Genomic DNA, 26,722 nt, shown 5'->3' with positions numbered 1-26,722 from the left:
ACACACACACACACACACACAAACACACACACACACACACACACACACACACACACACACACACACACACACACACACACACACACACATATATATATATAAGAAGCTTAAGTATGTTTTCACTATTTATTTCCAAATTCCCAGTATGTGGTGTAGCAATTCAGAGGAAGAAGAGAAAGAGAAATTCATCCCTACATCCAAAAGTGATACAGAGAAATATAAAGTGAGTCGAACACTAAGCTTCCTCAGGAGCCGGATGGTCAACACCAAAATAAAAAGCAAGGTGAGAGAGAGAAATACAGTAAAAGTGTGCAATAGACTGAAGTTAAATGGAATAAAACACATACAGAGAAAATATAACTTTTGATATTTTCATTTAATGTATTTTATTTGCAGAAATGGCCACAAAATATGAGAAACTTTGAGGGAAAAGATTACATATGTTTCATTTTGATATATATGCACACACACACACACACACACACACACACACACACATATATATATATATGTATATATATTGCCATATTATATATGTGTGTATGTACAGTATATGTATATATAATATATATTTATATTGGAATTTTTTTATTGTCAATGAAGAAGGTTATTTTGCAAATGAACAGAATATATATAACAAAATATGTTCTTTACAGTCTGGTTGTATACAACAAATATTTGTAATATTTTTCAAAAATATTTTGGTCCATGTATTTTCAAATCTCAGTGGGGAAAAAAAGTGTCTTTTTTAACTTCATGTCAGCCACCCTTATCAAGAGATGATTTTTCTTTATGATTAATGGTGATTTCTAAGATTAGACACTATGTACAGTGAGGAAAATAAGTATTTGAACACCCTGCTATTTTGCAAGTTCTCCCACTTGGAAATCATGGAGGGGTCTGAAATTGTCATCGTAGGTGCATGTCCACTGTGAGAGACATAATCTAAAAAAAAAAAATCCAGAAATCACAATATATGATTTTTTAACTATTTATTTGTATGATACAGCTGCAAATAAGTATTTGAACACCTGTCTATCAGCTAGAATTCTGACCCTCAAAGACCTGTTAGTCTGCCTTTAAAATGTCCACCTCCACTCCATTTATTATCCTAAATTAGATGCACCTGTTTGAGGTCGTTAGCTGCATAAAGACACCTGTCCACCCCATACAATCAGTAAGAATCCAACTACTAACATGGCCAAGACCAAAGAGCTGTCCAAAGCTGACACTAGAGACAAAATTGTACACCTCCACAAGGCTGGAAAGGGCTACGGGGAAATTGCCAAGCAGCTTGGTGAAAAAAGGTCCACTGTTGGAGCAATCATTAGAAAATGGAAGAAGCTAAACATGACTGTCAATCTCCCTCGGACTGGGGCTCCATGCAAGGTCTCACCTCGTGGGGTCGCAATGATCCTAAGAAAGGTGAGAAATCAGCCCAGAACTGCACGGGAGGAGCTGGTCAATGACCTGAAAAGAGCTGGGACCACCGTTTCCAAGGTTACTGTTGGTAATACACAATCAAGGTTCTGGCGTGGCCTAGCCAGTCTCCAGACCTAAACCCAATAGAGAATCTTTGGCGGGAGCTCAAACTCCGTGTTTCTCAGCGACAGCCCAGAAACCTGGCTGATCTAGAGAAGATCTGTGTGGAGGAGTGGGCCAAAATCCCTCCTGCAGTGTGTGCAAACCTGGTGAAAAACTACAGGAAACGTTTGACCTCTGTAATTGCAAACAAAGGCTACTGTACCAAATATTAACATTGATTTTCTCAGGTGTTCAAATACTTATTTGCAGCTGTATCATACAAATAAATAGTTACAAAATCATACATTGTGATTTCTGGATTTATTTTTTTAGATTATGTCTCTCACAGTGGACATGCACCTACGATGACAATTTCAGACCCCTCCATGATTTCTAAGTGGGAGAACTTGCAAAATAGCAGGGTGTTCAAATACTTATTTTCCTCACTGTATGTATATCCTTAGGAAAAAAAACTGTTTGTTTACAGATAAACGCAGAGGTTTCCTCAGCCTTGCACCAGCTCTGCCCGCCGAAGCAGCCTGTTAAAGCAGCTTGTGAAGTCTGTGAGGGAGCTGACAACGACGAACCACAGCAGTGCACATGTGAGTGTGTGTTTCTTTTAACGACATGTATTTTTTACATTTTTTGCACAAATATTTGCTGTACCAAAATTCTACACTGACTTCATGATGTCATTTCCTGTAAAGACTGCTCCATGATCATTCATAAGACCTGCTGTGGTTCTGCCCCTCTGTGTTTAAATGTGAGTGTGTGTGTAAGCACTTGACTCTTTACTTACAATAGTACTTGAAACTACATTAATTTGAAAGATTGTAATTGCATTTATTTCTATAACCCAGAATCCTCATCAGGCACATCTGAAATGCAGTGACTCTTCAATTTTACTATGTGAGAGAGCCAATCATGTTACTCTGGAATTATAATGGAACCAACCAACCAGCCATGTCATGCAGTGCTCATGTGATCATGTATGTTTCATTAACAGACTCGTCCAGTCAAAGTTCTCCATCTCTGTCTCTGGTCAATGACAACAACACTGTGTTACACAGGTCTGTATATGTTTTCCACAAACTTCATTTGAATTTATGTCACTAACGTTTACATTTTGAGATGTTTTGTATGTTTCTGTATCAGAAAGCGGAGTAACAGTGAGGGGTGTGGCCATGATTTCACGCTGCGGAAAAGCAAGTCTTTGATTGGTCATTCTTCAGGAAGCCCCGCCTCCAGTGAGTTAATAGGTGTGTTCGATCGTTGTATGACATCAAATGATCGCAAGAGCGATTTGAAACCATATGGAGCCGTCTCTAGTCTAATCGCTCTTGCGGTACATTGATGTCATACACCAATCGTTCTGTGCAGCACCGTTTAAGTTGTACACGCCTTCTTTCTTCTGTGAAACTCAAAAGGTGCAGAACTTCCTGCTGATTTTTTCCATACAATGAAATTAAATGGGGATTGGAATGTTGAAAAGTGTTATTTTAGTATCATTAAAGGGATAGCTCACCCAAAAATAGATTTTTTTTTTTAAAGTTAAAGTTAAAAATAAAATGATTTTTTTTTTTTTTTTTTTTACTTTAACTTTAAAAAATATATGTCTATATAGAATTTATTCATTTTTATTTCCCTTTTAGTTTTAGTTATTTTAGTACATAAAGTTAAGTAAAAAATGAAAAAGATAAGTAAATAAGGTCTATAGAAACTAGTGATGTTTGATCTCATTCATGTAAAAAAAACATGCTTATTGGCTGAACTATAGTTTTTCCAAATTACACAAACAATAAGTCACTTTTACAGTATATTTAACCATCTCTTTGCCAGATTCTGATGATTCGTCAGCTCACGTATCATTTGACTTCTCTGCTGAATCTTGGAGCGCTGTTGTGGACACTGAATTCAGTAGGACACTGGACAAAGAGGTGGTCAAGAGGCAGGAGATCATCTATGGTCAATAACGATTAACATATTGTTCATGAGTTTTTTTGATAATATGAAATACACTGTTGTCTAAAAATGTCTTTTGGATTTGATTGGATGCTTTAGTTAAGCCTAATTTGATTGGGTTAGTGTTGTGTTTGTCGCAGAGCTGATGCAGACAGAATTTCACCATGTCCAGACTCTCTCCGTTATGGCTGATGTTTTAAGGCCGGGGATGCTGGAGGAAGTGCAGCTGGAGCAGGACACGATTGGTCAGATTTTTCCCAGGGTGGATGAGCTCTTGGTTTTGCATAGAAACTTTCTTGTAGACATGGAGACCAGACAGAGGGTGTCTATTCACCCAGGAAAGCACAAGAACTACATCATCCTGCAAATTGGTGATATTCTACGTCAACAGGCAAGTAAGAACCTAAACATCTGTAGACTTGAACAATTTACTTATTGTGGCTGCACAAGTTCAGCTCTTACCTTAGGTTCATTTAGCAATTGTGTGTGTAGTTCTCAGGCCCAAGTGCTTCTCAGATGATAGAGTTGTATGGCCATTTCTGCAGTCGTCATCCAGAAGCACTGAAAGTTTATAAGCAACAACTACAGAGCAACAGGAAACTACAATTATTTCTCAGAGTAAGTTGATTAAACACACACGAACACACTCATATGAAACAGTTTCAGTTTTATGTTGATGACCGTATGTGTTGCGTCTACAGCAGCTGAGTACCAACTCTGTCGTCAAGCGTCGTGAAATCCCAGAATTCCTTTTGCTTGTTACCCAGAGAATTACAAAGTACCCTGTTCTGGTAGAGAGACTCCTTCAACACACCGATGGTAAGTTAAATCGGTTAAATATGATTTTTTTTTACTTTTAAATGAGTTAACAATTGACATAATTACCATTATTATTAACAATAAGTAAAATTGGGGGATGTTGCCACAGTTCTTCTGGATTTAGTCTGTCTCAGATTTTCTGTTTCTTCATGTAATCACAGACAGACTCGATGTGTGGATCATACAGGCTGTTGTCAGACTCCTTGTGCATACAAAAATCTCACTGGATTATTACAATTAATGACAAAAGGAATGTTTGGAAATGTAAACTGATATTTCCCACTGACACACTACAGCAAAAGATATAAATAACTGGCTTAAAACCATTTTTTGGTCAAAATACTAACGTGCCTAAGACATATATATTTATATATAAACCTGAAAATCAAATATACATATCAAATATACACACTATTACATTATACAATTGATTAAAAAAACATGATATTTGATAAAAAGGGATCTGAATGGTCACCTTTGTGGTGTGCTGGCACTTCTGTAGATGGCAGTGCTGAGCGCTATGATATTGCCGTGGCACTGGAGGGTCTGCGGAGGGTGATAGAAGAGGTGGAGCGGCATGTGGGAGATTATGAGAATGCAATGAAACTACAGGACATCATAAGTCGCCTAGACAACAAGAGCTGCACTCGCCTGAAGAACGGGGAGATCTTCGGCAAGCAAGACCTGCAGAAAACACTCCGAACTCTCACACACTCTTCAGTGCTGACTTGTAGGACCACCTCTGGCAGACTGAGAGGTAGCCTATTCAATTTCTCCGCTGATACCGATAGCCGATTATTCAGAATGATATCTGCCTGCCGATAACGATAGTTTGATTTTCTTAAAGGAAAAAATCTCTCACAGCTAATGCTGTAAACTATACTGGGAACCTTCTTATTTGGTACATTACTATAATATTAGATGCTAAAATAATTTAAAAAATGTAACTATTATATTTAACTGTTATTTATTTTCAGATATAATAATTACACCGAAATAAAAACAAATGTTTGAATTCAACTCAGTTGCACATAAGATAGTTGTCTTAAACACTTGTCTTCATGACAAATGTATACAAACATACATATATAATTAACAGTAAATAAGCTACTCTCTAGTGCTATTTCTAGCTAACTAATGAACTGTGAACACTGGATAACGTCAAAACGGCATTTATTGTTTGAATTTCGTGATAAAATGGACAGAATTTAAAAGCTAAGACTTCTTATCAGAAGTAACAAAGCACAAAGCTCTTTGTGATTATTGGATTGGAGGTGCGCTACAAATAATGTTTTTGCTTTTATCGGCTGATACCGAATTATTATCCCGATAACGGTCCATGCCTAGTTTGTATTCTTTCTTTTTTTCTTCATTAATATATTATTTAATTCCATTCCAGAATCCCATTCTTTCTCTCTTTTACAGATGTTCTTGCGCTGCTCCTCACAGATGTTCTGGCTTTCCTACAGGAGAAAGAGCAGAAGTTCGTCTTTGCCGCATTGGTACAGAAATATAGCCTACAAATTATATTGTTTTTTTTTTTCTGTGCCCTTAGGATCATACATTTAGACCCTATACAAAATTCAAATGCTATCAATATATTATATTAAAATCAAAAAGGTTTTAAATATGCTTTAAATATCATGTTAAAATCAGTTTTAAATGTATTGTATCTTCAGGAGCAGAAGCCATCTGTGATGCCCTTGCGAAGACTCATTGTGAGAGAAATAGCCAATCAGGAGAAAGGATTATTTCTCATCAGTGGCGATTACTCTGTGGGGCCGGAGATGTATGAGATACACACACAGACTCGTGAGGAGCGTAACACGTGGATGACACTGCTGAGGCAGGCCACTGAGAGGTGTGTTAGGATTCTTTACTTGTTTTGAATGACAGTCTGTACACTATCATTTAAAAGTTTGGGTCAGTAAGATTTTTTCATATCAGAATGAAAATTCTGCTTTGCCTTCACAGAAATAAATAGTATTTCAAAATAAATAAAAATAGGAAACAATAATATTTCCCCATTTTACTGTTTTTTTTACTATTGTATTTTTTCTCAAATAAATGCAGCATTGAGGAGTATAAGAGACTTAAATAACTCTACCGATCCTAAACTTTGAATGGTGTATATTTATATTTGTTTCAGCCTTCCTGATGATCAGACCAAGAAGAATGAGGGGGAAATCAAAGTTAAGAAGATACAGAAATTACAAGGTAAACGTCCAAGCATCTATCATCCATCTGTGCACGACTTCATTGTTCCTAATGTCTGATGTCTTGTGATTGTCTGTGTAGAGGCGCTATTCTCTCTGGATCTGCAGGTGTGCTCTGTTATTGAGGAGAAGTTAAGGATCTGTAGAGGGACTGGTAGATGGAGTCTGGCTACTTGCCGCCTTCTTGTTCAACCCCACCCTGAAAACACCCCTCAGGGTGTCACATTACTGTCTGACGCACAGGAAGAGGGTAATGAATCTGTCTTTCTCTCTACAGACACACAGTCAGGTGTTACTGATTTCACCAAAGTCTCTTTCTTTCCCAGTGGTGAAGCTGGCTATCACTTTGTTGTCTTGGCTTTTTCCTTGCATATGGGCACCAAATAACCATAACTTTGGCCAGGAAAGAGCAAACCGTGAGTAATCACTTTACCAACACCCAGATTGCTAAATACCAGTCAACAATTTATAGATCTATCTATCTATCTATCTATCTATCTATCTATCTATCTGTCTGTCTGTCTAATTTATGCACACACAAATAATATCTATCTCTGTCCAGATAAAGAACTAAATTTGCCAAGTGGGAGGAGCAGGAGGAGTGCTATGGTAGGAACAGGGGTGGGGCCTCTTACAGTAGCCCCGATAAGCCCCGCCCACCAGACTTATTTAAAGGTAAACACATCTGCAAGTGTTGAATTTGTGTTGAAAACATATTTGACCTTATTCTTGAAACACATGCATGTAATATTCTCTGACATTTTATAATATTCTAAAACATTCTTATGCAAATTTTCCGATTCAGTTCAATGGAATAATGTGTGTAATCAGTCATTTATGTACTGTGGATCATAAATGAATCATGAATCATATTTACATTTTTTCTACAAATCTAGGTAGCAGAGGGTGTTCACAACTTAATCCATATACTCTACAGTCTGCAGGTGGGAGTTATTGATTATCTTATAATTAATAACTGCTAAATGTGTATGTGTTTGTATGAATGTATAAATATACTCTTATTTTGAAGGCTGCTATAATAATTCAAGACAGCTGCTTTGAAGTTCAAAATCTCCTCCTCCTGGAGGGTGAAGCTCCGCCCCCAAATCTTAGCGATTATGATGTCAAAAGGGTTGGTGTGGCAGTTTTTCTCACTGCATGTTTATTCTAAGATCTTTATCTAGAATGTGGTAGAGTTACATGTTGATATTATACACTGAAGTAGGGTTTATTTGAAGCATGTTTTCCAGTCATCCTGCAGACAATGACTATTTACACTTATTACCGTCTCAACAGCAGACTTTGGAGTCTGGTGTGGTTGGTGGGACTGTGGCTGTGCAGCAGAAAGAACTGGAGCAGAGAGAAAGAGAGCATGCCGAACTGATGGACAGACTGGTGAAAGAGGAAGAGCAGTTTGAGGAGGAACTGTGGCTGTTTGAGGAGAACATGAGGAAGCTGAGAGAAGAGGAGAAGAGAGTGATGGAAGAGAGGGAGATATTAAAAGAAGCGGGGAAGAAACTGGTGAAAGAGAGTAAGAGCCTGGAGACACAGATAAGACTCATTCAACACAACTCAAATCTTCGTTAAGGCATTCTGTCTTTTAACATATCACAGGGAAATGAAGTGCATTTATTTGTTTGTATTATGAGTTGCATCCCAATCCGCATAATTATGCACTAGTCTATAGAGTTTTGTAGTATAAATATTGCGAGAAGTGTGTTCACAATGAAAATTCCAAATATTAAAAGTACACTTTAAATACCCAGATGATGCACTTAATTAACCGAAAAAACGAAGTGTGGAATGTTGGACACTTCATGCACTCAACATCAAGGGGGAGGGATATCAGACTCCAATGTTGAATGAAAAAATAACCTTATAAAATTCATACACAACATGGTTGAGTACATAGTGCATAAGTACATAGTGTATAGTGGGCCATTTGGGACACGACTTTGGGGTCTATTAGAATAGGTTTTCATGCTTGGTTTTTCACATGTTTTACATTGTTGCAGTACCTCTCTTCCCAGTCTTTTAGTAACGCTCTGGGCTGCGTTTCTCAAAAGCATTGTGAGCTAAGTTGATTGTGGAGACCATTGGTGGCAATGGTTTTACGATCTACTTAGGCTTATGGTGCTTTTGGGAAATGCAGCACTGTTTAGTTCCCGTCTCTATAAAAGTCCTCCTTCCGAAAAGCGCAAAGTGTTGTGATTGGTCCATCGCTTCGAGCATGTTTCAGAAATGTCACTACTAATGTAACCAGGCTTCACCCCTTTTTTTTTTGTGTATGCCTTAAGCATGAGGAATATTGTGACTTGTACATTCCTGGAAGAACCTCAAGACTACAATCAAGGCGTTTCAGGGAGTTCAGAAACAGTGTACTACTCCCTTTGTAGTGGATTTTGTGCTTTGTAACTTATTGCAGAACTTTTCATGCGCAAACGGCAACATTAAACAAAAAAGAAATTTGAAAATGTAAAAAAACATAATAGGACCCCTTAAAAGTGTTTATGTGTGTTTGTGTTAAAAGGACATTGTTGTGTTTTACTGGCAGAGTTAAAGACAAGATCAGACCTGCAAGACCCAGATAAAGACCAGAATATTAAAGAGAACAGAGAAAATGTAGCATATACTGTATATAATATATGTATATATACTATATATATATATATATATATATACTGTATGTGTGTATATATGTACAGTACTGTGCAAAAGTCTTAGGCATGTTAATATCCCCCCTTTCTTTCGACTAAAGAAAGAAAGACATGGATATCTTGGATGGCATCGGGGTGAGTAAATTATCAGCAAAATATTTTTTGAAAGTGAACTAATCCTTCGAGTGTTGTTCTGTTTGTTGACAAATCTTTAACATTTTCACATGTTTGTCACACATTTTTACAGTGGCCCAGTAGTGCACAACACAACGAAATTTCAACACAAAGCCACAACGGAAATGCTCCAGACCACTATGGGGTTCATGGGCCTTATGCTTGCTTTTTAAATTTCATTGTGTTGTGCACTACTGGGCCACTGTACATTTTGCATTTATATGTCCTAACTATTATGATCAAAAATCTTTTTATTTTAAATGACACAGAAATCACCATACACTCATTTTGAAAACACCACATGGTAACCCCAGATTTCTACCTTTAGAAAGTGAAGCACCGTCTTTATGTTAAAGGGGTCATATGCTACATGCACTTTTACAAGTTGATTGTACTGAAATGTGTGTTGGCAGTGCCTGTACACAACCATCATAAAATGATAAAAATCCATCCAGTGTTTTTTTTTTAATCTTCTTATATGTTTTCCCCCGTCTCAAATCAAGCCGTTCCCCTCCCACGATTGTTGATTGACAGCAGCGTTTCAACACAGACCCGCCCTCGCTCGTGAGCGAGCTGTCAATCGTAGTCCGCGTGGTCACTGTTGATATGCTGGAGCACTGTCTATGAGCAGAATGGCGTCTCAGCGATTGTGGTGTTCTTGGGTGTAATAAGGAACACATCAGTCATTTTGATGTTCCTAAATCCGAACCGCTGAAGACGCAGTGGCTGAGTTTTGTTTTCGAAGGGAATATTCCCCACGATCAACGTCAATGCTTTCATGTTTGCGCGAATCATTTCACACACCAGACTGCTTTACAAACGAGGGTCAGTATAAAGCTGGTTTTGCTAAGAAGCTGCTCCTGAAAAAAGGATCGGTACCAACTATTCGTGTTCCTGCTGCACCTCCAGAAGAGGAAGTGAGTGTAACGTTTTATTAACCTTTATATTAATATTTATATTAATCTTTGCAAATCGCTTGCTGCACGCTTCACGATGAATGCGGCTGTTTACACTCAGGGTACGGCATGTTTTCTATGTACGACGTTCTCAATATAATTCATAATCCCACGTTTATAATGAACAACGCGTTATGGTTATTGTGTTAGAAACGGTGTATGCACAGAACAGAGGGGCGGGGTGAGCAAAGCTCATTATCATTTAAAGACATGCACTTAAACGGCGTGCTGAAAACAGAGCTGTTTTTGACCAGGTAAAATGAGTGTTTTCTTACAATACTAATGAGAATTTTTAATTAAAGTATATTACAAACTTTTAATTTAGAGCCTAAAGAATCATATTAGCTTGTACAAAAATGGCATTATATGACCCCTTTAAAATTGCTGTTATTAGAGTTTTAACTGGTTACAGGCCGGACAGACTGTGGACGTACGAGTCTACGCCGCAGCCTGACAACAGCAGAGTCCACACTGCCAGCGGCACGCTTTCCATACAAGTCATCCTCCAGCTGCTGATGGGCAAACTGCAGCTCTGCAATCTCTTTCCCTGAGGATTCCAGGTGTTTCCGGAGCATAGTACTGCCCTGAGAGTACAAGGGAAATGTATGTGTTAACAGAGCACTCATTGCAATTGTAAATGTATTTAATTTAGACTATCAACCTACACTACTGTTCAAAAGTTTGGGCTCAGTAAGATTTATTTTTTAGAAAATGACAGTAAAGACATTTATAATGTTACAAAAGATTTCTATTTCAAATAAATGCTGATTTTAACTTTTATTCATCAAAGAATGCTGAAAAAACAAAATTATGGTTTCCACAAAAATGTTAAGCAGCACAACTGTTTTCAGCATTGATAATAATACAAAATTTCTTGAGCAGCAAATCATCATATTAGAATGATTTCTGAAGGATCATGTGACACAGTCTGGAGTAATGATATTACTGAAAATACAGCTCTGACATCACAAGAATAAATAAAATTTTCAAATATATTCAAATAGAAAACAGGAAATAGAAAATAGGGTTTTTTTCCTTTTTTTTTTTTTTTGTCAAATAAATGCAGTCTTGGTGAGCTTAAGAAACGTATTTCTTATGTTCTCTGCGCTCCCTGTGTTTCCCAGTTTGGGATTTGGATTGTTAGTTTGTTTATTAAATGTTCTCACTGCGCTTAGATCCTCGCCCCAGCCTGCTTTCTCCAAATGTTACAGAACCAAAGACTAGGAAGTATTGCCCTTTATGATTGACAGATCATAAAGGAATTTTAGGAATGTCAGATTACAAAAAAGCTGACCCATGTGAGGAGGTCGGATTCCGGCAGCCCAACACTTGAATGCCGCCCATACAGCTGAGTCATAGGCCTGCTTAATCTCTCACGACAAAAGAGATCAGCTCCGCAAACCGGGCCCTGCAGGGAGGCAAGGAATTCATCTTTAACAATCAGGGAGTGAAAAAGTCAACATGTTATGCAGAATGTAGGATATTTAGCAGCACTTTTAGGTTCATTTAGTGAACTGTTCGGCTATACATGGTTATAGGTAAGTGTTAATTAAGCAATAAGCCCCTTGAAGCCATGTTTTACAGTGGATTTAGAACAGCCTAACAACGCCCCTTGACACCGCTGTTCTAAATCCACTGTAAAACACGGCTTCAAGGGGCTTATTGCTTTCATAAAACGGTTACTCCATAAAAATATTCATTTTAATATTTATTTTATTCATAAAATAAACACCCGCAACAAAAATTATAACGTTTTATACCATGGGCTCTTTAAATACTCGATTCTGATTGGCTGGAAGGTGTGCAGTAAAACCGTTTAATGCACAGGTAGTTCCAGTCAGTTTGATTACAGTTCAAAATTAATGAAAACTGCTCGTTCTGTCTGTGTAATGTAAAGTGCTGTGCACCTCGCGTTTTCGAACCTGAAAAACGCGTCAGGTGTGATCGGCCCCTGAGAGACACATATGAAAACGTTTATTTAGGTAGGCTAAATGGATGATTTTTGCATATCGTTTAATTTGTATGGTGAATATGGCAATTTTGAGAAATGGGCCCAGGCACAAGACGAAATAGAAGACTTTGGAGAAGACGTAACGTTACATGACAAAAAGCGGCACAAAGAATTAACAATAAATAAATGACATGATTAGTTCAAATAAAGATTGCCTTGTCACTGTCAGTGTTGCCTGTCATTCATAAATAATTTTAATAAATCCATTAAAGAATCATTAAGTTAGCTATATGCTTAAGCAACTGTAGCTGCTAGACTTTAAAGAAGAGATGCACACTGACACAGGTAACTCGCGCACGCATCTCTCTCTCTCTCTCTCTCTGTTCCTTCTCTTTCAGTTCTCTGTCTCTCTCTTTTAATAATGCATTTAAATAAATGTGATAATTCATTCAAATAAAAGCAATCCGATGGCTCTACTTTATTTAAAGCGGACGGAGTGCTAGAACTAACGAGCCGTAACCTAAAAAAATAACCGTCATTTTTACACGTCAGTTAAAAAATTACACTGTAAACATCAGTTACAGCTTTAACTTGTTTTCAACTTGGCAAATAACCAAGGTATAAGCGGGATAATCCACGGCTAGCCATGCATTAAAGGATTTTAATGCACGACGTAGAGGTTGCTTGCCTCTATGAAGTAACACATCTACATAACACATTTATTCCTCCGCCAAACAAAGAGGTTGCTAAGCAACACATGCAGCAACAAAGAATCACAAAGGGCAGTTGCGCAGTAATACTAATGTATTACTAATACTAATACTAATGTAATGCGGTCACAGGTGTATTTTGTAGAGTAATTTGCAACGGCTTCGAACGCGGCTCAACCAATCAGAATCAAGGACTGGAACTATCCGTTTTATAAAATAGTTTTTACAATATCAATATGTGACTCTAAAAATAACATACCATAGCTCTGCCAAGACTGTAGCCAGCACACTGCATCTGTCTCTGTTTGCGGTAAATGGCCTGTCTCGTGGCAGCGGAGCTCAGTGTCAGATGTTGCTGATGAGGAAGAAGAAAAAGTATGTATACCTGAATACACTAAGCAACTTTAATTACCTTAGATCAAAAGTCACATTTAACTCCTCAAGTACAAAATAGAAGCAGGGCAAATTAATTATGTTTGTAATGTCATCACAACACTTTGGAAGGGTATTTTTCTTCCATTTCCAAATAAAATTATGCAAATTTCCATGGGATTTCAATGCATGTAATTTGGAAAGTTCTATATATCCCCCTGTCCATTAAACAATTATTTTCCAGTTCAAAATAAGAGCACTGAAATGGAAGTCTTCTGTGATATAAATGTATTTACTGTCACTTTTAAAATCAATTTATTTTATCAAAGTATAAATTACTTAAAAAAAATAATACACTTTTGAACTGTAGTACATATCTTCATTGATTTTACCTTATTCAAATTCATTCTACAGTATTCTATCTGAGAATACTTAGAATTAGTAAACAATGATCCTAAGTATTCCTTTTCTCTCTGCACTGTAATCACACACCTCCAGACGGATAGTTTCAGTGATTTTCTTCTGCAGGGCTTCGCTGGCTGATTGGCGCATATCTGTTTGCTTTTTGATGACGTCCCTCATGACTTGTGAAACGTTCTTTCTGAGCTGCTGAGATTCACGGAGTACTGTAGATGAAGAATCCAAAGCCTGTTTGCTCTCTTAATGATGATGGTAAGAGACAGACAGAGAAAGATTAGAGACCAACACAGTTGTTAGCTTATAAATTGGACAAAAAGGATGGGTGAGAGACTTTAAAGGCACACTATGCAGTTTCCGTTTTTCTCAAACAGCGACCCCTAGAGTCTGTTACTGTCGTAAATAGCACTCACGCAGAGCCGTCTCTGCACTCTTCCGACCGCGCTTTCTTCGTTTTCTTCGTCGACTCTGCCATGATTCACGTCTGAAATGTGTGCTAGTGTCTTCCATAGAGTCTGCTTCATATGTTGTTGATGTATGTGACGTCGTGCCGTAAAGCAATTCGCGATTCTCGCGAGATTTGTCGGGGCGCCACCTCTCAAACCTGCATTGTTGGTTTTGCCAGCGGCGTCCCCCCCCTGCTTTGCTATCGGGATGATTCGCCCTATACGAGTTTGTTTGCCATCGAAATGATTTTGAAGCTGTTATATTAAGGTGCAAATCTTGCATAGAGTGCCTTTAATAAGTGTCCTGGTGTACCTGGAGTGAACGGTCCGGTGGGGTCAGGTTTCTGTGAGAGGGGTGAAGGATAGGCTTTCACACCCGCTGAGAGTGAGCCATGCTGGGGAAGCAGATCTATTACTCTGGATCTCTCAAAGGCACAATCCAACAACTGCTTACTGCTCTCAGCCAAAACCTCAAAGAAAATAAAGAAAAATGCTGAAACGATTAAATTCTACTGAACATGCAAGTTCAACTTCATGCATTTTGTGTGAAAACAATCTCAGGCATCCGACATATCTTAAATATCCAGCAATGCCTATTTTTCACCTGTTGTTGAGTTAAAGTCTTCCTCAACATGCTCTCCAGTTCTCCTTTTAGCACATTCAGGACTCTTCGTTCATTGTGTAGAAGATCATCGGCTCCATCCCGTATCTTGACAAAACATTTAGTGGAAGCCATGATTTTGGCACCCTTTATTTTTCTTTACTCATCACGATGATATTTAATACATTTTGGAGATTCACATTTTTATCTCTTTGACTCCTCATGGAGTTCGTTATATTGTGGCTACTCACGGTCTCTGTCGTGGCTGGTCGAAATGTCCTGCCATCAGCACTTTGCTGATTGACCTGCAATGCTTTCCTCAGACTGCGGAGTAATTTCTCCAGTCGTTCCCTTTGATGCTCCACCCTGGTGTCCTCCTGTGTGACCCTGCCTGCTTGTCTGCGCAGGTGACCCTCCACCTCTCTCACACCCCGCATATATTCAGCCACCATACCTGCGCTGACCACCGCACTCTGATCACGCAGGACCGGCGGGGGAAAGGGGCCACTAATGATTCTGGAAGTGAGCTATCAAAGAAAAACAAAGCTGTAGTTATCACATGCAATGTTGGAATTTGTAATAGAATCCTACTGAACATGTACAGTACATTTACCTTCAGACAGTTAATTTGCATATGCAAATGCTTAATTCTAGTGTTTTCATACACTACCTTTCATAAGTCTGAAGTCGGAAAGATTTTTTTTCTCTCTTTTGCTCACCAATACAGTAAAACAGGATTGTGCTTTATTTTAAGGTGTCTGTGTTACAGTGTAATTATATAATTAGCCAAAGTACTGAGTAATAATAGGTAACTACATGTAATTTCTATAGGGTTAGGACAAGGGTGTGGTTTGGATGTAATTATGCATAATTTATAGTAATTAATAACTAGCCTACATGTAACGTGTAAAGGACACTAAAATAAAGTGTTACCTAAAACGGTAATATTGTGAAATATTATTACAATTTAAAATAACTTCTCTATTGTAATATATTTTAAAATATACTAGTGGTTGATTGAAATTGGTTTCTTAGTGGTCAATAATCCAGTGTAAGTTGGCTAATGGTCGGTATCACCTACATAATATCCCCTATAAAACTATATAATATCACCTTAAAATCAACATGATGATGGAAAAGAATATGTGATGTTTGTGGAAAAATATTGGATGGAATAAAAATGATATAACTTAATGCTTTAGCATTCCCACGATAAACTTTGCGTCCGTTAGCGAAACATTTGCGTTTCTCAGGGGAACGCGAATGTTTGGCGAAAGAACGCAAAAAGCATTGGAATATTAGTCTATTTTCTGTCCATCTAATATTTCCCGTCACCATGACCTAACGTTATATAGGAACTATAAAAACAGGAAATCTGCGTTTAGAAATTCAAAGCGCCACAAAGTTGTATGCAGGCTAGGAGTAGGCTACTCGATACAAACATTACGGATACAAACTTTAATTAATGTTGTTTTATTACGAAAATGTATTAAGACATTCAGACTCAAGAGTCATAATAACATAACGTTCCTGTACGACAATTCGCAACAATATGGTGAAAACATCATGGGACGGCGCAACGCTGTTGCCAATATTGGCCAATCAGAAACCCAAACTGTCCCTTTAAGCATATCACAATATGATAGGTAGGCTAAACGACTGGGGAGATAATTAACTTGCATGTTATTTGTGTATATTTACATGCAGATTACTGTTCCATACTTGAGTTTGTACATTTATATTGTTTAAATTTGCTTTTTAAAAGCAAATCAGCCACCTATGGCTACTTCTGAGTTACTTTACCATACTTCCAGTGTATTTAGGTCGGAATTCATCTTTCTTTTCCGAGTCACTCTCACTGTGGTCCTTTTCGTCACTGCAAGCTGTTAACTGAGGAAGTGTGTGGGTAAATGTCCCAACGCTGTGGCTGCGGTAGCGTGTAGAAGAGTGCAGTTGATCTACGCGAGTTTGACGCGTCAGATCCGCGGCGCGCAGAATCGAGCGGACCGTCGCGTCCTTCCAGCCTTTAGATCCCACAGCCACAGCCGGAGATGCGGACCGGACGGATCGCTTCATGGTCACGGTACTGAACTACAACAGCTTTACCATCGGTGGAACTATCCGAATAACTCCAAATTGTTTGGGTTTAAAAGTGTTGGATGTCTCCAACGCAACAGTTCCTCAAGTGACCGGGGACGCGCACAGAGCTCTGATTGGGTAGCGCGAGACACACTAGTGAATGAGCGTCAATGTTCAGTCAGATCCATTCACACTGCAACTCAATCAGTGAGATCCTGTTACATGATGTGAGCGGATCATATGCTGTGATGTATAACAGACACCCTAAATTAGTCTGTCACACCATATCAATTATTAAAATAAAGATTTATTTTGGCGCATGGATGGAGGCATGACAAAAAAATAAATGCTAGCTTTAATATCAGATATTACAAGGCCAACTGATGAAAACCAATCACAATTTAACACACTCCACCACTGGCATTAATTTTAAATTTAAATGCATTTTACATTCAAAGAAATAACCCATACTTTGATCAAAATAAAATTATTTATAACTACATATTGTACCTTTAGAATAAAAAAATATTTATAATTTTACCATACTGTGTTTAAATATATATATATATATATATATATTTCAAGGATTTGTATTATGTTGAAACCTATAGGAAATATATTATATACTTAAATATGTTTTTAGAAATTTGTAATATGAAGTTCTCCAGATGCTTTCCAGAGACATAATGATCACACAAAGCACACCAATTTGGATATTTGAGGCTTTATTGTCAATTAAACCCCTGAGTTCTCAAGAAAGAACCTTTAATAAAAGAAAACCTCTAGAACTGCAAAACCCACGCAATCTTGAGGCTTCATTTTAAATGTGATTTATGAGGTATGCATCAAATTGTGGGGATTCCAGCTTACCCAAATAAAATAAGCTAATTAAAAAAAAAAAAAAAAACATGTCCTTTTTAGACAGTCTGTAAATCCTTCTACTGTAAAAAAGATTTTCCTACACTGGAACAAAGATGGCACATCCAAGTTGGGAATATAACTGCATCTCAAAAAACAAATCAACATGAGAAAACATTTATAAATACAGGACAAATATAAGATCACATGGAACAGAACATGAGGGAAAAGATACAGTAAATCAAACAATAAGAGAAAAGCAGCATTCAACATATTCAGCAGCCATAATCAATAAAACAATTTAAACACTTAATAATAATAACAACGACAACAACAACAACAATTAAAGGCTGTAGGGATTGTGGGTTATGGGAAAATAATTATTAATAAGCAAAGCATGTATGAGTGCTGAAAAGGCATGTGTGTGTAACTATGTAAATCTTAGAACCACAATCTGACGGTGTGGGAAGTAATCAGAACATTTTATGGCTGTATTCAATCAAAATGACTAAAGCAACCTGTAATGGACCAATCATAAATTCATATGAACTAAAATAATATATATAAATTCATTATATACCCTCAACTTTCCAAAATTCAGTTTTGAGCAATCTGTCAGAACATACAATTGGCACTATTCATAACTTACTGTACGCATTAGCCTGTCTCAAATTCGTTGATTAAACTAGAGAACTAATATAAGAATTGAACAGAATTATTATCTTTATCAGAAGCTGAACCAGATCATCATTTCTGTTAGTTTAGTGCAGCAAACTGAAAGGCATCTGAGAGAATTTAGACAATTAACAATACATTGTGCAGTTCAGTATTCACAGAGCATCATTACACTCACAGTATGTGTTTAATCACACACTCACAGTGTGTGTTTGAGGGCTGTCTTGGGTCCAAGTCTGCTAGAGATGTTTTGCTTGAGCTCTGATAACACACCATCCCGCTCCTCTAACTCCAGAAGAACTTGCTATGAAGGGCAAACAAAAAAATATCACATCAGTCAATCTGTGCTCACGGTGGATGTACACACCTACAGTAAGCAGAGGCAGGTCATTTACCTCTATAAGTTTATCTCTCTTCTGAAGATTGTCCCTCAGTTTTCCTTCCTCGAAAGCTCTCTCCTTATTTTCCTTCTTCCACCCTAGTTCAGCCTCCTTCTTCTCCTTGGTTTTCTCTCTCAGCTCCTTAAGCGTGTCTCTGAGTTGCTCTGATAGGGCAGTGATGGCACGTTTGTGATTTTCTCTTTGGTCCTGAAAGAACATGGATGCATGTTGATGAAAACTTACAAACCAGATCTTGAGAGTGCACTGGTTTGGACTCTCATTATTTAAATTGTGCCCACCATCCAATAAATCACAATCATTTTGTGCTCTTTGTTCATTTTGCTATGAAAAAGTCCTAGCCTTCACATTTCTTCAATTTTATAATGTAGTTTAAACAATAAATGTGATGCTCTTTTAATGTGGTGCGACAGATCGTGGTATAGCACCAATGTTCATAGCTCGATAGATAAAAATAACTCAATAGAGGCACATTTTGATAAATATATGAGCTATATTACATATTTAATATATTTTCATTTAGCCTGTTATCATTATTTAATGCATGTTTGAATACATCTATCAGGAAAACATGTTTTTCTATTACAGCCACTGTTTAAATGTTTATATTTCAACAATGAATTGGAGTAGAAATTATATAATAAAAAAAAAGATAAAATGCCTTATCTGTAACTTAAATGTCTATATGCAAGTAAGTTTTTATTTGAGTGTTGATTATTAAATAAATGTGATTAATAAATTGATTATTAACGGTTTCCTTTTTGGCTAAATGAAAACTATTTCAGTGTTTCGGTAAAAAATGTATTTCAATGCATCACTAATTACTGGTATTGGCCAGAGCAATGCATGTACACACCACCAGGTGGCACAATTGCTTTTCTGTTGTATCAAAATAGATAAGTCGAAGGTTTTGGAGATGTTCAGCACGCTAAAAATGATTGGCAATGAGTGTTGAAAAAGCCACAATTGTGGAAATTAAACATGTTTTTAATCAGACGTTACCAGTATGAGGTTTTCGGCGTCGGTTAAGGCCGAGGAGAGTCTTGAGATCTCCTGCAACATGGTGGTGCTGAGCTCCTCTCTATCTCTGAAGCTCGCCACCAGCAGAGCTTCTTTCTCTCGCAGCCGATTGACCAATCCAGACTCAGCTCCTCCCCCTTCCAACCCCCGTCCAATCAGAGAGTCTGAGAGTGCCTGTGAGGAAAAAGTGAATAGTTAACAACTGGAAATTATACATTAACTAAATCAATTGCAAGAGAGGTCAGAGACAGCGGGGAGGCGCGAGTTTACACCACATCTACCTGCACATCTTTGCATGAACTCTCGAGTGCCTCCTTTAGCTGGGAAATATAGTCTTTGTTATCCTTCACCAGTGCAGTCAGGGCTGAATCTCTCTCTTTCCACACTTCCCATTCTTTCATCATCTCCTGTTGGGCTCGCTCTCGCTCTCCAAGCTCTACACGCAGGTGCTATTTGAAGATACAAAACATTGATTTTATTCTCAAATAAAGTTGAAGGCTGAATCATTTTTCACCATTAAATGACTTAATTTATTTATTTCTATTGTGAAACTGAAAACATTGCACTTTGAGAGCTAAGAGCCATCAATGCCTCATTTGCTAACAAATCTATAGCAGTCATGTATAACAGCAGCAGGCACTAACCAAGTGATTAAGTAAACATGTGTGTGTACCGTTGAATTACAGCACTGTTTGTTTAACTCACGTTAATAACATCCTGGTTACACTGGAGCACAGTGTTGAGTGTGATGAAGTCTCGGTCTCGCTCTCTGCCGGCGTCCCTTACGGCCTGCAGCTGTTTCTCCAGGGCTTTCTCTCTCTCGCTTGCATCTGACAGCTGGGTCTCCAAGACTGCCTGATTAAAACATGAACGTTGAAATAAAGTAGAAGAACTATGGACTGCACGTGCATCCAGCATTCCCTGGACCTCATTTGAAGCAAACATGAAAGTGCTCATTTACCAAGTTAATTACCCCACACACAGTGACCCAACCAAAATTGGGTGTGTTAGCCAGAGCTTCACTGTATGCTCACACTGTGTACTTTTGCTATATTTGTAAGGGTGAAATCACCAGATGGTCCTCACAAGTTGATAATGAAAAAAAAATAAAGTTTGGGGTCAGTAAGATTTTCAAAAATGTTTTTGATAGAAGTCTCTTGACTGTATTTATTTGATCAAATATAGTAAAACATTAAATTAATGTTGTGAAATATGTGTTCTATTTTATTATATTTTAAAATGTAATTTATTATTATGACGGCAAAGCTGTATTTTCAGCATCATTACTGAATTTGGTGACTATCAGTGTTGAAAACAGTTGTGCTGCTTAATATTTTTGTGGAAACCGTGATACTTTTTTTTCAAGATTCTTAAATTAATAGAAAAGTTCAAAAGAACAGCAATATGAAATTGACACTTGTGTGTTTACGGTCACTTTTGATCAAATAATTAATGCAGCCTTGCTGAATAAAAGCATTCATTTGTTTTAAAAAGTCAAATTAACCCCAAACGTTTGAACAGTAGTGCATATACAATTTAAATCAAATAAAACAATAAATGATAATAAATGTTATTTGTATATAATATGTATTATTATAGGATGATGTTTAAGAGGACAATTGGCTCATAAAGTGACTAAATAATGCTTTCATGCACTTTTAAATAGTCACAAATTTTATTATACGATTAGGGTTGGTCTGTAGTGATTATAATTGGCTTAATTTAGGAACAACAGAAGTCTGAGCAGTCTTCATTTACAAAACTCATGCTCATCACCACATCAGACCTCACCTCGCGTTCACTGCGTGTATCAGTCACTGCACTGGCCAGTTTTTTGATGAGTTTGTCAGTGTCCTCTGATTCCACTCCCTGCTCAGCACACAGCGTCTGGATCAAAGTCACACATTCCTGAAGAGAGGAGAGCACACAGTTCACCACACAATCTGTTTTTAATCCTGAATCTATAACGAGGTCATCAATACAGGACTCACCTGGATTATGTTCTCTCTGCTGTGCAGTGATTGGCTGAGACTCTCTATGAGGTCATTTTTATTCTTCAAACTGGTCTGTATTGCCAAAACAGATCAGATAGGTATTAGTCTCACAAACAGGCAATCATTCCTAGCAAAATGACTGCATGTCATGCCTGAGGGACAGTTCATGGCATTGTGACTTCTTGAGACTGCATTCCACTAGTGTTATATAACTGCGATCACCTCACAGTAGAGAACAACAAGTCAATAGACTCGACCCAGAAAGTACCAGTGCTGTGAAATTACAGCACTCTGTAAAATGCCGAATTAAGGTAGATCATAAGAGAGCGGTTAAAGTATTTGGACACTTATGTCACACTTAATTCACTGCATTATATAACAATCCATCAAATTGATCTGTAAGCAAATGCTGCTAGTGTTTCTCAGAACTAACTTCTCTCTTCTGAGCCATTTTTGCAATTAATTGTAAACAACTGATGTCAAGGTGATTTTTAGTTGATGTATGAAGTCAGGGGCCGTTTACATGACACCGTTTTCAGCTAAAAACGGTAAACATTTTATGCGTATTTGCCGTTCATTTACACGACAACTGTGTTTTGGTTTGCTAGTTTTTGAAAACGATCCCATTATCGTCTCCATGTAAACAACAAAAATGTGAATTTGTGAAAACGGTGTCAACAACATCGTCGTCTGTACGCGAAAAATGCATAGTTTACATCGTAGTACATCGTTTCCGTGTAAAAGTAGTACCCTCAGTTCTCCTCAAGTTCACACAGGTGTCCCAACAGAACAGGTGTAGTTCATCACTATGAATATATTATTTGGCTTTAACAACGTGTGCAAATACTTCTATGCAGTGTTATTTTAGTATTATTTATTAACATTTTGAGTTAGCTTTTATTTTTGATATTTTTAGTTTTCATTTGACTAATTTTACTATGTGCTTTTGTCATTTTTATTCAGTGTTATCTAGTGTATTTTTGCAATTTTTCAACTTAAAACTTATTTGCTGCCAAGACAACATTTCTAACTGTCATTCAATTTTTTCCATCTAATATTAATATTCTATGTTCTTCTTTATTTCAAATAACATATTGTAAATCATTTTTCTTGAAAGGTGCGTTCTATCTTTCTTTAAAATACATTTGATCAAATTAAAGTTGATATTTTGTCACCTAATGCAATGAAATTCTTAAAATGGCTTAAAAGTGTTTCTGGACCACTTTTTATGAATTCATTCTTGATGATTTAGTTGAAAAATATAGCATTTTTAATACATGATTAAGGCTTAAAGAGAGAAAAGCAAAGCAGCAGCTGTAAAACCTGTTATGAAAGAAACGGCAACTAAAAGCCCAGGGCAAACTCCTCTGGTTTGGGAAGATTCTTGGAGGAGGTGTGTTTGTGTCTTTTTGAAAACATCCACACACACCTTCTGTAATATGCCCTATATAAGGCATCATTTGAAAACAAAAAGTCAACAGAGAGATTAGGAGAGGGTGTGTTCAGGCGTGCTGTGCTAAGTCTCCAAAACACAATGCCTCCAGTGCACACTTCAGTGCACCATGCCATTAAACTCAATTATCCCTGCCCCGTCCGTCTTACTCACCACTTGCGGAGACTTCAACTGCTTGGCAGGAGCATCGGTTGCTGGTTTGTTGGTCTCCCTGAGCTGAGCCTCTAGAGTTCTGATGTGAGCCTGAGCTTGAACAAGTTGTTCACGCAACTGCTTCACAGCAAGGTGCACCCTAACTTTAGACGTCTAAAGAAAAGAGAGATAAAAATGAACGGCAAGGTATGAAAAAAATAAGTAGAATATTTTTCTAAGACAGTCCAACTGCCCTCACCTCTCTTTGTAATGGCATAAAGTCATCTTTTAGCTCGGTCAGGATGTCGTTGTTCTCTTCCTCAAACTCATCCTCAGTCCCATTGTCCCCCTCTCCGAAATGTAGGACCCTCACTAACCCTGCTTTCAGATCTACCTCATCCTTCCCATTCTGCACATCTCCTCGGTCTAACACGGGAATACGACTTCCAGCAGGTGACCTCACCGGCTTTCCTTCAATCCCCCTCAACTCTTTGAAAACGGTGTCTATAATGGCCGAATGCTCCTCTTGCCAATCAAACGCATCAGTGCCGTCTATTGAGTCCAGCGATTGGATGGAGGTAGTGCGGGATCGAGATCGCAAAGAATGACAGGAACCAGACAGCGAGGCGGGGCTTGATCTGACGGATGGCACGCTCAACCAATGAAGGGGCATGCTGCTGGATTTGTCCCGAGAGAGGCCCAATGACGTGAAGGCTTGATCGGGCAAGTGACGTGGAATCCCACAAACGGACTCATAGTCCGAGTCGGACACCCTCAAGGAGTCGCAACACTCACACTTCTTGCCCTGATGACACCGTTTCCCTGTTTTCCTATAATACGGACACGACTCGGCTTTCTCGGACCACCATTCGTACTCGGAGAGGGCCATGTTGTCCCTCAGGATTTCTCGGTACCCTTCCCCTACCGAATCCCTCCTGTCCCCTTCATCCTCACTGGAGCTTTCTTTTCTCTTAGAACTAACAGAGTGGCGCTGATCGTACATGCTTCGCACCCATCGCCTAATCTTGTCCCTTTCCTGAGTGAGTTTCTGGAGTCTCTCACTCGACAGCACTCGGACTCGGGCGATAACGGTGTCGAACTTGAAAACTCGCTCCAGAACGGACACACACTTGCCACACAAAAACTCCCCCTGACCGGCCCCCCGTGGTACAGGCTGCTCTAGTATGTGTGTCAGCACACTGAGCAGGTCGATTCCTTTCGTAGGGGTGAGCAGGCCGCGAGAATTCGAGAGCGAACGGGAGGAGCTGAGAGATAAAGTGCTGCCTAGAATTAAAAACAAAAAACAGGTACATAATTATATTTAAATATGCAAAATCTGATCTGATTATAAAAAAAAACCCTGATTATCTAAAACCTAAACAATACTTTAATAGCGTCACAAATTAATTATGCAGCAATATGCATTTTCCCCCTCTGTTTCATTTAATAGCATTTTTAAAATGATACAGTAATACCAAACAAATGTAAGTTGTTGGAAACGTGCTCTGCAGTTCATACCCCACGGGCTGCTTTGTGCTGATCTGGGCAAGCTTCCCTTGCTAGAAAAGTCTGTTGGGGTCTGAGGTTGTGCCCCCTTTCTGTTCTGACCTGCATACAACCATCGCCGCTGGTTACCCTGCAGGTCATTCCCACAGATGCGGCATCCTTCACTTTTACCTCGTGTAGTCATCATAAATACAGCAGGTGCCCTATAATAATATTAAGAATAATAAACAAACTATATATAAAAAAAATTAATACATATCAAGATTTTGAAAAGAAATGCGCAATGGGTGCTGGTGGATGAAGCCAAGGCAATGATATCTGGTTTAAAATAATTAAGGTAAATAATAATTTAAAGGAATAGATCACCCCAAATAATCATCATGATAAATGACATCAGCATAAACATTCTTTGAAATTCTCCTTGAGTGTCCCATGGGGATAAAATAATAATTTACAGAATTATACAGCATGATACTTCCATCTGAGTGCTTTTAAAGCACTCTAGCACAGTTTATAAACTCTACACACCTGAGTAAATCTGTCAGTAGTTGTATTGTGTGGTTGTTCACTGTTGTCCTTTGGCTGGGGTGGATCCAGTGAATGACAGCCCACTCTCCCCTAATGACAATGTTTACATGGGCTGGGACACTGGCCTTGAGCACTAAACACACACACACACACACACACACACACTTCAAAATCTGATTATTTATCTCAAAGATTTTTTTGTGTGTAAAAATGCTTTATAAAACAAACCTGATGAAGAATTTAAGTGGACGCCACACTAGCTTAGTTCACCCAAAATGAAAAAATCATCACGATTTACTCTCATCATGTTTTTACAAACCTGTATGACTTGTTCCCTTGCTTTGGAACCCAAAAGGAAATGTCAAACACAATGTTAGGGACTGACAGATACTTTCCATTCAAAGAAAGTGAACGGTGACTGTCAGTCTGCCTAACATCGATCGCTGTTTCACAAAGCAAAAGAACAGAGGTTTGGAACAACTTCAGATGAATAAATGATGACAGTATTTTCATTTTTTGGGTGAACTATTACTTTAAATCAAATCTATGAAACCCTAGCACGAGCGCTTTCAATGCAAAGGCGCAGATTGAAAACGCAAATTATGTAAAAAAAAAAAAAGAAAAAAAAGTGACGCGTTGGCAGAGAACTTTCCACACGATGAATAATCTCAGCAACCCTGTTTTACTCTCGTGTGCTCATTCAAACATTATTTTAAACCTCTATCAGTGCGCTTTAAACGCAGCTGATATGAACGCGAAACTGACTTCTGGCTTCACGGAATGTCAGAATGACTCTGCAGAGGACAAAACATGATATGATAGACCAAACAACTCTTCAACACAGTCCGTCAACTGACCTGATAAGTTGCGAGAATCGAAAATATCCCACTACAATCGCAAAAGTACAGATTTGGTCGCTTACCGAAGCTCAGGAAGTGTTTCCTGGGTCTCGAACAGGAGATCTCGCGCGTCCGAACCGGAGTGGCAGTCGCCGCGCGCCCACTCTACCTTGCTGACGTCACCATAAATACCTGTTTAAGCCCGCAGCTGCGTGGCGCACTCCAGCTGTTTGCGCACCCATGCGCATTAAACACGAGATTTCATTATTTTTTTTATTTTTTTTTTGTGAAGGTTTTCTATTTGAATATTATAAAATATCCTAATATATTTCTGTAATGCAAATGCAATGCTGAATTTTCGTCATAATTACTCTTCAGTGTCACATGATCCTTAAAAAAATATTCTAATATGCTTATTTATTATGTTGGAAACTT

General features: G+C 38.1%; 3 protein-coding genes across 3 annotated transcripts; 1 reads left to right on the top strand and 2 right to left on the bottom strand.

The window, feature by feature from the left end:
• Window positions 1-256: 256 nt before the first annotated feature.
• LOC311297367 (rho guanine nucleotide exchange factor 28) lies at window positions 257-9,075 on the top strand (the record flags this gene model as incomplete). The annotated part of the gene is made up of 20 exons (XM_084419615.1): window positions 257-283; window positions 2,012-2,126; window positions 2,232-2,287; window positions 2,385-2,433; window positions 2,531-2,594; window positions 2,680-2,771; window positions 3,364-3,489; window positions 3,627-3,877; window positions 3,979-4,104; window positions 4,188-4,305; window positions 4,808-5,062; window positions 5,731-5,807; window positions 5,985-6,166; window positions 6,455-6,522; window positions 6,604-6,771; window positions 6,848-6,937; window positions 7,084-7,196; window positions 7,418-7,465; window positions 7,552-7,653; window positions 7,818-9,075. 20 exons carry the CDS (start codon window positions 257-259, stop codon window positions 8,106-8,108), a joined length of 2,418 nt encoding a protein of 805 aa, XP_084275741.1. The 3' UTR covers window positions 8,109-9,075.
• Window positions 9,076-9,640: 565 nt separating this feature from the next.
• Window positions 9,641-16,881, bottom strand: tektl1 (tektin like 1; the record flags this gene model as incomplete). Its single annotated transcript, XM_084420036.1, has 8 exons — window positions 9,641-10,892; window positions 11,603-11,716; window positions 13,229-13,324; window positions 13,834-14,000; window positions 14,518-14,674; window positions 14,809-14,913; window positions 15,057-15,332; window positions 16,609-16,881. The coding sequence occupies 8 exons, from the start codon at window positions 16,879-16,881 to the stop codon at window positions 10,707-10,709; spliced, it is 1,374 nt and encodes a 457-aa protein (XP_084276162.1). The 3' UTR covers window positions 9,641-10,706.
• An 875-nt stretch (window positions 16,882-17,756) lies between these two features.
• LOC311296999 (uncharacterized protein) lies at window positions 17,757-26,473 on the bottom strand. The gene is made up of 12 exons (XM_084419056.1): window positions 26,371-26,473; window positions 25,449-25,581; window positions 24,933-25,123; window positions 23,674-24,698; window positions 23,436-23,588; window positions 21,827-21,901; window positions 21,627-21,743; window positions 20,541-20,690; window positions 20,117-20,284; window positions 19,818-20,009; window positions 18,813-19,004; window positions 17,757-18,721 (listed from the first exon to the last, which is right to left on the bottom strand). The coding sequence occupies exons 3-12, from the start codon at window positions 25,105-25,107 to the stop codon at window positions 18,617-18,619; spliced, it is 2,352 nt and encodes a 783-aa protein (XP_084275182.1). The 5' UTR covers window positions 25,108-25,123; window positions 25,449-25,581; window positions 26,371-26,473; the 3' UTR covers window positions 17,757-18,616.
• Window positions 26,474-26,722: the final 249 nt, after the last annotated feature.

This window comes from Rutilus rutilus (genome assembly GCF_951802725.1).
Source record: "Rutilus rutilus genome assembly, chromosome: 9".
NCBI lineage: Eukaryota > Metazoa > Chordata > Actinopteri > Cypriniformes > Leuciscidae > Rutilus > Rutilus rutilus.
Note: the sequence above shows the minus strand (reverse complement) of the source record. Positions and strands in the feature narration are given on the sequence as shown.